Consider the following 12,861-nt stretch of genomic DNA (forward strand, 5'->3'; position numbering starts at 1 on the left):
GTGTGACCACACCTATCTCAGAATACTTTTTTTTTTTTTTTTGAGTAGTACTGGAACCCACTGTGTAGACCAGGCTGACCTCTAACTCACAGAGATTCTCCTGTCTCTGCCTCTGAAGTATTGGGATTAAGTGTGCACCACGATGCCTGGCCACAGACACTTTTCTAATATTATATAAAATATAGGCTATTGATGAGGATCCAGTATTGACTGACTGACTGATTGACTTTTTGAGGCAGGGTCTCATATAGCCCAGGTTGGCCTGGAACCAGTTAGTTAGCAAGGGCTAGTTTATAATAATCCTTTTGTGACTACTTTCCAAGGGCTGGGGTTACAGGCATGTGACTCTTTGCTTAGCTCTGCAGATTCCGATAGCAAACTCATGCTGAAGTTTCAGGGAACAGGGCCCAAGCTAAGCATTCATAAAACCAGGAGGGAGAGAACAGTAACAGACAAATCTCCAGACTGCTGAGCTCCAGCCAGTACCATAACGATACTTACCCACCTCAACCTTTACAAGGATTCTTAGAAACCATCAGTCCCACTTTTTGTTGCTGTTTTCCTTGAACATTACTTGTCTATAGAGCCAATATCTGCTGGTCCTGAGACACATTCTATAGAACGTCAGTGTTGCAAATAAAAGCCAACAAAAACCTTTCAGCTCAAATTGTCGCAATTTTTTCTTTTGGCACTAAAAACTGTTCCAGAGGACCCGGGTTCAATTCCCAGGCCAGGTGTCTGATCAAGCCAGTTTAAAAAAAAAAAGGCACTAAAAACTTTGGAAAGCTTTGTTAGGAGAAACAAAAAGTAGTTTAAGAGAATAATTATAAAAATCACTGCTTGGAGCTTGTTTAGAGAGGTTAGTTGTTAGCCAGTGACTAACCAAGTTTCTGTAGCCAAGTTAGCTTAAAGGATAGCAGACCGAGGACCTGCGACTGGCAGGTGGCACGCGACAAGGCGCACAGCTCCCGGAAGTCCCGCCCGAGTGGGCGGTTCCTTGGGGGTGAGCAGTGCCGTTTTTTCGGCGGGGGAACTGTGACGTCAGTAGGTCGTGTGTCCCTGCCTCGGCCGCCGCCAATAAACTGGCTGGCGGGACTGCGGGTCCGAGCGGCCGGGTCTCGGGCCCCTGGCGAACCGCGAGGCGGCCAGAAGCTGGAGCGCGGGGACGGAGGGCTGCCACCGCCGCAACGGCGAGACGGAAGTCCAGCGGCGGCCCGGGCCCGGCTTCCGGGCGGTACGGGGTGCTCTCGGCGCGGCGGCCTCCGGGGCTTCCGGCCCTGGCAGGCCCGGCGGCCTCGCGCAAAGAGGCGGGCGGGTCCTCACCAGGTAAGAAGGGGAGCTGGACCCGACTGTCCGCGGCGCGGGGGGCCGGAGCCGCTCCCCGCCCCGGGGCCGCCGAGCTCCCGAAGGAACGTTCATTCATTGCCCTGCTGGACGGACGCAGGGCGCCACTGTTGGCCCTGACAGCACAGCGCCGGTGTGCCGCGGGCCCGAGGAGGTTCAGCCTGTCCCGACTGCAGTAACGCTGCCGGGCGGCGGGATAAACAACCCGCCCGCTGACTTCCTCCCGACTGCCTGGTTCGCCCGCCGAACGGCGAATCTGGTTTCTTCCAGGTGTTGACGTTGAGTAGGCCTCATTAGCATACGAAGATGGCTGCTTGCGAAGACGCCGTCCCTTCCTTAGCCGAATGTCAGTGCGGGATCTGCATGGAAATCCTGCTGGAGCCGGTGACCCTGCCTTGCAACCACACGCTCTGTAACCCGTGCTTCCAGTCGACTGTTGAAAAGGCCAACCTGTGCTGTCCCTTCTGTCGCCGCCGGGTCTCTTCGTGGACTCGGTACCATACCCGAAAAAATTCTCTTGTCAATACAAAACTGTGGGAGATGATTCAAAAACACTATGCAAAGGAATGTAAGCTTAGGATCTCTGGACAAGAATCAAAGGAAATCGGTGAGTGAAAGTCAACGTGTTTATTGAGTTTTTAAAAAAAGAAAAGAAAAGAGGCCCAAAAACGTTTAGAGAAGGGACCGTTATTTTTCTATTTTAAAAAGAAGACTAAATAGTTTAAATTGATCTTGATTTGTGGTTTTATGAACCCCGCCCCCACATGGGTTAAAGTCAAGGGCAAATTTTTTGTCGCATGTAGCTCAAGTTGTGTTCACTAGCTGTGATTGAGTTTTTAAAACTGCAACAACAACCAAAAAAATAGAATTGTCACTTTCGAGTTGTCTAAAGACTTGCGGTTAAATTCCAAAGTTCTTTGGCTTTGCGCCACTTTCTCTGACCTGTGGTTCTAAGTATGCAGCAAGCCTAAACTAGCTTCTCATTGCCAGTTCCATCTAGTTCAGTCATTTTTGGTTGACCCCTTCCAGTCTGGGGGTGCAAGGAGCTATAAACTGTTCCTTAGTCTTTAGCAGTTTTCCTGTATTACAAACCATTCAGTATTTCCTTTTGGGCCTTGAATGTGGTGTTTGTCTGTGGTGTACTTGCCTTTTATGTGTTGAAAAAAAAAACCAACCCCAAAATGTGGCCAGCCGTGCCTTTACTCCCAGAGGCAGAGGCAGGTGGATCTCTTGAGTTCAAGACCAGCCTGGTCTACAAAGCTGGTTCCAAGATAGCCAAGGCTATTGGAAGAAACCCTCGGGCTCCTATTTGCTTGCTTGGTCCCCAGTTGATGAACTATTTGGCAGGATTGGGTGTGACCCTGTTGGGGGGCTGATAAGGAGCTTTGAGGTTTCTAAAGCCTGTGACTGGTCCAGTGTCTTGCTTTCTCCTTGCTGCCTGCAAATCAGGATGTAGTACTTACTCAGTTGCTTTCCCAGCATCATACCTGCTTGTCTGTGGCCTCACTCCTTCCCGTGATGTGAATGGATCAAATGAGCCTCTTAAACCCTAAGCAAGCCCCAAATAAAATGGCTTCTCTTAGAGTTGCCTTGGTCCTGGTGTCTTTTCACGACATTAGTACAGTAACTGAGACAGTGGGTTCAAGTATTTGCCACACAAACCTTGTGACCTGAGTTCAGTCCCTAGAATGGAGAGAACTGACTTTGAAAATTGTCCTCTGGCCTCCACGCGTGTGTGGCAGTCACTGCTCACGTTTGTACTCGCCCCACAGCCACTGACCAATGTCTTGGGCCCCTAGTTTTGTTTTGAGATAAGGTTTCATTAGGTAGCCTGGGGTAGCCTTATCCTTAGAAATTCTGGACTTGCAGGTGTGCAGGAGCCGTCCTTTATTATGTAGTATTAATGAGGGCTGGCATACCTTTTCTGTAAAGGTCAGAATAGTGTTTTAAGGACTGTATAGTCTGTTGAAGATAGGTCTGCTGCTGTAAAAACAAAAGCACCATAGACATTACATTAATTTACATTGTCCTTCGTAAATGAAGGTAGTGCCTGTGTTTCCATAAAATTTCTTTAGGAAAAAAGAAAAGATAAGGGCCAAACTTGGTCAGAGTAGCCCCTGGCTTCTTAGAATATCCCTATTAACATTCTTAAGAAAAATTCTTTATCTGTGGAGGTGGCAGAATTAAGCGATTGCAGATGCTTAGGAAGGGAAAACTTGAGGTTTCTTTATTTTTTTCCAAGACAGACTTGTATGTGTAGCCCTGGGCTATCCAGGAACTCACTCTATAGACCAGGCTGGCCTTGAATTTAGAGTTCCCCCTGCCTTCTGAGTCTTAGGATTAAAGAAAGGTGTGAGCCGGGTTGTGGTGGCACACGACGACACGACGTTTAGTCCCTTTAGAAACCCTGTCTCTAAAAACAAACAAACAAAAAAAAAAAAAAAGAGAAAGAAAGAAAGGTGTGAGCCACCACCGCCCAGCTGAGATTTCTTATCTTTTAAATATGTATCTAATTGTGTGTCTGTGTGTGTGTGTGTGTGTGTGTGTGTGTGTGTGTGTGTGTGTGTGTGTGTGTCTGTGTCTGCATGCAGAAGCCCTTTGAGGTCAAAAGAGGCATCAGATCCCCCAGAACTGGAATTACAGATAGCTGTGAGCTGCCACATGGGTACTAAGAACCAACCAAAGATCCAGGTCCTCTGGAAGAGCAGTAAACATTCTTTTTTGTTTGTTTTGTTTTTCGAGACAGGGTTTCTCTGTGTAGCTTTGCGCCTTTCCTGGAACTCACTTTGGAGACCAGACTGGCCTTGAACTCACAGAGATCCGCCTGTCTCTGCCTCTCGAGTGCTGGGATTAAAGGCATGGGCCACCACTGCCTGGCACAGTAAGCATTCTTAACTACTGAACCATCTCTCCAACTTTCAGAAATTTGTTATTCTTTAATTTTTTGTTTTTGTTTTTGTTTTTTCGAGACAGGGTTTCTCTGTGTAGCTTTGCGCCTTTACTGGGACTCACTTGGAAGCCCAGGCTGCCCTCGAACTCACAGAGATCCGCCTGGCTCTGCCTCCCGAGTGCTGGGATTAAAGGCGTGCGCCACCACCGCTTGGCTTGTTAGTCTTTAAAAAAGGCCATTTGTTAAATAAAAATAGTAAAACTATCAAGAGAGCAAAAGACATCTCACAAAATAGAAGAAAATATTTGCAAATCATAGAAAGTAAGATAATACCCAAATATAAGCAGGAGGGTCACTGTAAATTCTAGGCCAGGCAGGGCTATGTTGTGAGACCCTGTTACAAAAATAACTCATCAGGAATCTCCATCAAAGAGTCCCAGTCTAACCAGGACTAGTGAGATTCTTTTAAAAGTGGTCAAAGTGGTCAGGTGAAGTGGTTCATTTCTATAGTCCTAGCACTCAAGAGACTCGATTCAAGGTAAGCCTGAGCTATGTAGTAGGTTCTGGGACAGCCTGAGTTACAGTGATGTTGTCTCAAAGAAAAGAAAGGGGTTGGGCAAAGAATTTAGATATCACTCCATTAATGATACTTAGGGGTTTAGCTTACTAGTAAGGCACCTGAACGTCATCAGTGGAGTAATGGTCCATATCGCTAGTCATTTGGTAAGTACAGATGAAAACCACCGAGATAGAGGCAATACCACTGCTTTCATACTCATTTGGATGACTGTGGAAAAGACGCCTGGGGGGAAAAATCATAGAGGGTCAGCAAGAATCCCTAGACAAAAGCAAGTCTGAAGGGAAGGAGACCTGCCTATCCTGGGCCACCCAAAGGAAGAGAGGACAGGTCCAGGGAAGGGAACAAGAGATGGTTGAGGTACAGGACCCATGAGAAGAACAAGAGATGGAAGAACTGAATCAAAACAAGAGGATGTTGTTGGAGACAGCTAACTTAGTCAAATGAACGTTTTTTTTATCTTAGTTAGATTTTAAGCTGCCCTTTTATTTCTTTTGGTTTTTCAAGACAGAGTTTCTCTGTGTAGCCCTGTGTAGACCAGGCTCGCCTCGAACTCTGAGATCTGCCTCCCCTGCCTTCCAAGTGCAGAATTTATCTTTTTGTTTTCCAAATGAAAGTTTTTTAAAAAAATATATAGTTCTGTTTTCAGATGACTAAAATAGGAAAAGGAAGGTTTTTCCTCTTCATTGCCTTTATAATATGAGAACGTATTAGTACAGACATGTAAAACATATAAAAATAACAAAAAAGTAGACGAGCCCAAATGTCCTCAGTGGGTGGATGAACTAAATGTATATATAACTGCACAGAATATACTGTTCACCCGTTAAAAGGAACTGTCCGAGTTGACTGTGGGCTGAAGACTTTGTTTCAGCTGTCCTTGCTGAGATGATTGCAGCAGGGGAGTCCTGGCCTCATCAGTGGCTCAGTCCACTGATGAGTTCACACCAGACGGGCTGCTAGGAGACAATGCACTGGTCACTGGGGACTGGCTCTGAGAGGTGTGGGTGGTTCCTGGTCCCTGCTGGGCGTCTTTGCTTTGTAAGCAACTCTGCCTCAGCAAGCCTTTTCACCACCACGTTTCTACCTTGCACAGGCATAAAAAAACCGTGGCTGCAAACCTCTGTATGAGCCCAAGGCGAACCTTGCCTCTCTCAAGTTGTTTGAGGCATTTTGTCACAGCAGTGGTGGCTAACAGGAACAAAATTGGCAAATTCTAGAACATGGAGTTAGAGGCATGCTTTTTTCTTTTTTTTTTTCGAATATTCAGGTTATACCTTCCACACAGTATATAGTAAGTACATGATGCTAGTTTGTCTCATATATAATATTCTGACTCATAATGGCAGACTTGTCAACTGTATCCCTTGGAATAAATGTAACTATGAAATGATACTTTGAGACTGATTCTCCTCCAGATTTTCCAGCAAAGGGTTTAACACCTATTTATTACTCTTGCCTGCATTGCTTTCTGCAGAATGACAGTTGCAAATAGGAAATTTGGATTTTCTAATGATGGTTCTTCAATCCTGGAGCAATCTTTTTTCTAAGAAGTCTGTGTGTAAAACCCACACACTTCTCGCTCTTCATCAATTCCCTTTCAAACCCTTCCTCTTTACCTGTGTTACTGTCTGAGTGTGGGCACCAAAGTGGAGATCAGAGGACAGCTCTTGGTTGTCTGTTCTTTCCTTCCACCACATAGGTCATAGGGATTCAACTCAGGTTGTCACACTTGGTGGCACTAAGTCATCTTGCTGGCTGTCCTGGAACTCACTTTGTAGCCCAGGCTGGCCTCAAAATCACAGAGATCAGCCTGCCTCTGCCTCCTGAGTGCTGGAATTAAAGGTGTGTGCCACCACCCAGCCTAGCTTTTCATTTTTAAAAGCTGTGTGTGTGTGTGTGTGTGTGTGTGTGTGTGTGTGTGTGTGTGTGTGTGTTTGTGCACATTTACGCACACATGCTTGTATATATGAATATCCAAGGCTCTCTGCCACCAACTACATCCCAGGCTAAACCTTGGGAATTTGAGGAAGAATTAAAGCTCAGTAGTAAGGGTTAACTGTCAGGAAAACCAAGGAAATAGTTGAGTCCTAAGGTGGAGCTAGGCATGTAGCAAGCGTCTCTAGGCATAGCTTGAAGGGAGCAGAGGCAGGCAGGTTTTTGTGGTTTCAGGCTATCCTGGCCTGCACACAAAAGGTTCCAGGAAGGCCTGGTCTACATAGTGAGGCCATGTCTTTGGGGAAAAAAAAATCTGGATGCATTGGGGCCAGTAAGGTGCTTATTGCCAAGTCTGACAACTGAATGTGATCCCAGGGAATCCTACATGAGAGAAGAGGGCCATCTTCTGAAGGTTGTCCTGTGGCCTCCACTCACACTCCATGGTTCATGTCCCCTTACCCCATAGTAATTAAATGTAATAAAAATAATAAAAGCTGGATGCAGACAGCAGACATTTGTAATCCCAACACTTAGAAGGCTGCTACAAGTTTGAGACAGCCTAGGCTATGTAGCAAGACTGCTGGAGAAAGCAAAGCAAGGGGCTAAGAGAAGACTCATCAGTTAACAGTACTTCTTCCAGAGCATCTGGGTTCAGTTCCCAGCACCCTCACCAGGCACCTACAACCCCTTCTAACTCCAGTTGCTAAGGATCTGAGGTCCTGCCCTCTTCTGGTCTCCATTGGAACTGCATGCCTGTGCTGCACATAAAGTTTACAGGCATACACACATATGGACAAAAATATTTCTTTATAAGGAAAAAAAAAACAAGCTGGGAGGTCGGGGTGGTGGTGGTGACACATGCTTTTAATCCCAGCATTCATTCAGGAGGCAGAGGCAAGCAGATCTCTTAGTTTGAGGTCAGCCTAGTCTAAAGAATGAGTTCCTGGACAGCCAGGGCTACACAGTGAATGAACAATGTCTCAACACCACCACCACCCCACCACCCCCCCAAAAAAAAAACAACCCAGAAAAAGAAAGGAAAAAGAACAAATTTATATATTAGTTTCTTAAGGCAGAAAGACAAAGTACCACAAGCTGGATGAGTTTAAAAAATGAACATTTCCTAATAGTTTTAGAGGCTAGAAGTCAAGATATAACCAGGGCCCTTGACTTTTGAAGTTGGAAATAGAGCTCTTCCTCACCTCTTTGTAGCTTTTTGAGTTTTTATGTGTATTGGTGTTTTGCCTGCATATGTGTCTGTACCATGTGCATGCCAGGTGCCTGCAGAGGCCAGAAGACCGTGTTGGCTCTCTTGAAGCTAGAGTTATAGATGGTTGTGAGCCACCATGTGGGTGCTGGGAATCCCAGGTCCTTTACAAGAGCAACAAGTGCTCTTCACCACTGAGCCATCTCTCCAGGCCCCCCCTCTGCATGTCTTGATACCATCTCCAATCTGTGTTTGTCTTTGTGTCCAAATTTGTCCCATATTTACTAGTCATAATTAAGATTCACCTCAGTGACCATACTTTAACTTTATTACCTCTGAAAGATCCTATTTCCAAATAAGATCCTATCCTGAAGAACTGGAGTTTAGAATTGGAACACAGCTCAACACAATATCTAATGCTTCTTCTCAGAAAAACTACAAAACATACTTAGAGAAATCAAAGACTTAGCTGGGCATGCTGGTTCTAATTACAACACAGGAATCTGAGGCAGGAGGATCTCAAGTTGGAAGCTTGTACTTGTCTTGTTTTTTTTTAATTATTTTTCCCTCTTCCTTAATCTCAGTATACTATTGGGGTTATTTTTTTTTTTTTCTTTGTACTCTGTTGATGGGCTTTTATGACCCAGGGCCTGGTACATGCTAGATATGAGCTCTGTTATTGAACCACATCCCTAGCTCTGTCTTTTACAGGTGGTTTGATTTGGTTTGGTTTTTTGAGACAGGATTTCTCCGTGTAACCCTGGTTGTCCTAGAACTCACTCTGTAGACCAGGCTGGCCTTGAACTCAGAGATCTACCTGCTTCTGCTTCCCTAGTGCTGGAATTAAAAGTGTGCACCACCACCACCCTGCTTGTTGTAGTTATTTTTTATGGAGTCTAGGAAGTGTGTGTGTGTGTGTGTGTGTGTGTGTGTGTGTTCATTAAGTTTTAAAGGGAGGCCAAAGTCAGTCATAAAGTTCTGCTGCCCTGATACTATTTTCTTCCCCATGTGAAACAGTTGATGACTACCAGCCAGTTCGTCTGTTAAGTAAACCTGGGGAGTTGAGAAGAGAATATGAAGAGGAGATAAGCAAGGTAGGGTATGAAATAGTTTAGTTTTTGATTTTTTTATGTTGTTGAAAATGTCTTTGCTATGCTTTCAATCTTAGAAATCTCAGATTTATATATAGTACATGTTTATATAACTATCATGGACTGAAATGTTAGTAACTTTAATGACTTTATAGGCCCTACCCCCACCCTCTATTAAGATAGTATCATGGAACTCAATCTGGCCTGAAGCTTTTTTGGCCCAGGATGACCTTGAACTTGACTGATCTTCCTGCCTCCATCGCACAATGATGGGATTATTCAAATAGTGATGTCACACCTTGTTTTAAAAGTTGTTTTGTTGTTGTTTTCAGACATGGTCTCACAGAGATCCTGTCTCTGCTTCCCAAGCACTGGGATTAAAAGCGTGTGCCACTAAGCGCACCTAGAGGTCCCATCTTTGTTTACTTTTTATTTTTACTTTATTTTATGTATTTGGGTGTTTTGCCTGCATGTGTGTCTGTGCATCACTCATGTGCCTAGTGTTATTCATTAGAGGCCAGAAGAGGGCATACATAGGATTCCCTGAACTATAGTTAGTCAACTACCTTGTGGGTGCTGGGAAGCAAACCTAGGTCCTCTAGAAGAGTAGCCTGTAGTCTTAACCAATGTGCCATCTGTGTGGCCCAAGGTTTTTAAAGATTTATTATTATGTGTAGAGTGTTCTGTCTGCATGTATACCTGCACACCAGAAGAGGGCACCAGATCTCATTACAGATGGTTGTGAGCCACCATGTAGTTGCTGGGAATTGAACTCAGGACCTCTGGAAGAGCAGCCAGTGCTAGTGCTCTTAACCTCTTAGCCATCTCTCCAGCATCCCAAGGTCCCTTTTTAAATATTCAGCAACAATAATAATAATAAACTAGCCCCTGTTACATATATATAATTAGTGAGGGGTGCTTTTGTTTTTAGATAGGATTTTTCTGTGTAGCAATGGCTGCCTTAATATTATGTGATTATTAATTATTATTATAATGCCTAAGCATTTAAGTGTAAAAATGTCTTTGATTTCCCTGGAGTTTTTACCTTAAAAAGGATTATGGTAAAGAAGTGGTAGATTGTGGGTTTAGGGAGGAAAGTATACAGGGGTGACTGGAAACACAGTGGGCAAAGGTTCGGCTTCCGGTGAGGCATTTGAGCTTCACTAGGATGGTACTATTACTAGGAGGACACTTATATTTCTGAAACAGAGTCTTGCTCTGTATCCCAGGCTGCCCTAGAACTCACTGTATAGCCTAGGCTGCCCTCCAGCTGGTGATCCTCTTGCCATGAGCCTTCTCAGGGCTAGTATTATAGGCGAATAGCTACATTGGAGTTAGTCATTGACCTTTCCTCCACCAAGAAAAGAACTGATTCCCGTGTCCTGGAAGTTCCTTTAGGAGTTTGAATTATGACTAATTGAGAAATAACAAGACTCCACAGGCCAAGGCCTGGAACTAAAATACACCAGTTGAAATGAGTGCTTTGGAACAGCTTGCTGTCATGGAAGCAAGCCCAGTGCTTCTCTTTGTTACAGGGAAAACGCCTGAATTTCAAGAGTATCACTGGGGGCCGCTTTTCTAACCCCAAATCTGTGGGGGTGACCCAGCTAAATTTGAAATTGGGCATGTATTTATATTTAGCTCAGCACCAATCTACTACAGAGAAGCACAGCAGCTGTGTATACCATCACAGAAGAGGGTGAAACTTCAGAAGCAAACAAGCCCTGATAGGGTAGTAGCTTTCTAATGAATGAAATAAGGCTGATCTAGCAAATGAAAGAGCTGTTGACTTACAGGAAGCGTGGTTCTATGCAGATGACAAGTTGTTATTCATGGAGGCATCATCTAAGACAGGAGTGAATGAAGGGAGATTCCCAGCGAGCTTAGAGTCAAAGCTGCCAAACAGTGAACCACAGAGTTCAGGAGTAAATTCCAGGCTGCAGCAACTGCTTCCTAAATGCTAATAGAATTCGAATATTTTACTCACCCAGTATGACTTCCAAAAAGATTGATTTAGGAGAAGGGGGAGGGGTATGGAGATAGGGTCTCATGATCTAACCCAGACTGGCCTTGAACTTGCAACAGTCCACCTGCCTTAGCTCTCAAGTGCTAAGATTACAGGTGTGTATTACCACACCCAGCTAAAGTCAAATGTTTGGGTGTATACATGTAGAGTCCAGAAATTGACATCTGGTGTCTTTCCTGATCATTCTCAACTTTGTCTTTTGAAGCTCAGTCTCTCATGGAACCTGGAGCTTATCAATTCAGCTAGACTGGCTAACCTACGAACACCTGGGATTTAGACAGATGTTGACACACTTGACTTTTTGTTTTTTCAAGACAGGGTTTCTCTGTGTAGTTTTGGTGCCTGTCCTGGATCTTACTCTGTAGACCAGGCTAGCCTTGAACTCACAGAGATCTGCCTGCCTCTGCCTCCCAGTACTGGGATTAAAGGTGTGTGCCACCTCCGCCCGGCTACACACTGGCCTTTTTTTTTTTGAGACAGGGTTTCTCTGCGTAGCTTTGTGCCTTTCCTGGAGCTCACTTGGTAGCCCAGGCTGGCCTCGAACTCACAGAGATCGGCCTGCCTCTGCCTCCCGAGTGCTGGGATTAAAGGCATGCGCCGCCACCACCGCCCGGCTAACACACTGACCTTTTATGTGCTGCTGGGAATCCAAGCTCAGTTCCTTACGCTTGGTAGCACGCAGTTTACCACACTGAACCATCTTCACAGCCACCGAAAGTCAAGGTTCTATGTGTTAGTTATAAAGATAGTGTGTGTGCACAGAGGGAGTTGAGTGTCCTCTGTCATTCTCCACCTATTCCTTTTAGGCAAAATGTCTCCTGAACTTGGGACTTGCTTTTTTTTCCTAATCAGCTAGTCTGGAAGCCAGCAAGCCCCAATGATCCTGTTTTCACATACAAATAATATTTATAAATTAAACAAACAAATGCCAGGCATGGTAGTGAATGTATTTAGTCCAGCACTCAGGAGGTAGAGGCAGGCAGATCTCTGTGAGTTTAAGGCCAGCCTGGTCTACAGAGTGAGTTCCAGGACAGCCAGGTCTACAGAGTGAGACTCTGTCTTTAAAAAACAAAAGAGGCAGCAGCAGCTAGGTCTAGGGCATTCCTCCTTTGGCTCCCCTTCTACTCAGGAGTTCTTTCTCTTTTCCTTAGTCAATCTGTGTGCTCTGCTAAAGAGAGCAGCAGCAGAGGCAGCTAGGTCTACCTTAGTCAGCACATGGCTTTCCGTGAACCGAGGAAGCATTGCGTGTCTGTGTCGTACTGCGGTGGAAACTGGTAAGGACGGAGGGCACGAGGTTGGAGTCTTCAACCAAACCTTTGTTGGGCTGACTGGGGTGGGCTTCCTGAGGTAGGACCTTGAACTGCTGTACGCAAGTTTCCCTGTGGAGATTTGAATTTCATGGAGTTAAATTCTTGCCACTTTTCACTTCCATTTTTTTTTACAATTATTGTGAAATATGAGTATATTAAAAATTTCAGAAAAGGATGTCCTTTATTGTTTTTAAGGTGGAGGCTGAACGACAAGCCAGCAAAGAAGAAGAAAACAAAGCCAGTGAGGAATACATACAGAGATTGTTGGCAGAAGAGGAGGAGGAGGAGAAAAGGCAGACAGAAAAGAGGAGAAGCGAGATGGAAGAGCAGCTGAAAGGCGATGAGGAGCTGGCACGGAGGCTCAGCATCAGTATTGTAAGTTTGCAAGTTTTGGGAGATGCCCCTTCGCTTTGGCTTTCCTGAAGAAGGCGTCACAACAGTTACAGGGGTGTTAGGATATCTTTGTTCTACTTAACGG

At 45.1% G+C, this 12,861-nt stretch overlaps 1 protein-coding gene across 2 annotated transcripts in view; it reads left to right on the top strand.

Moving 5' to 3' along the window:
- Positions 1-1,531: 1,531 nt before the first annotated feature.
- The window catches only part of Rnf168 (ring finger protein 168), a 28,679-nt gene continuing 17,349 nt past the window's right edge, over positions 1,532-12,861 (top strand). Inside the window, exons 1-3 of one of the 2 annotated variants that reach the window (XM_076548769.1) lie at positions 1,651-1,951; positions 8,974-9,050; positions 12,579-12,758. In XM_076548769.1, coding sequence (XP_076404884.1) covers positions 1,651-1,951; positions 8,974-9,050; positions 12,579-12,758 — 558 coding nt within the window. Of the gene's footprint in view, positions 1,952-8,973; positions 9,051-12,578; positions 12,759-12,861 lie in introns of both variants that reach the window. The other variant, XM_076548770.1, reaches the window with a different exon arrangement.

Source organism: Peromyscus maniculatus, chromosome 12 (assembly GCF_049852395.1).
Source record: "Peromyscus maniculatus bairdii isolate BWxNUB_F1_BW_parent chromosome 12, HU_Pman_BW_mat_3.1, whole genome shotgun sequence".
Taxonomy (NCBI): domain Eukaryota; kingdom Metazoa; phylum Chordata; class Mammalia; order Rodentia; family Cricetidae; genus Peromyscus; species Peromyscus maniculatus.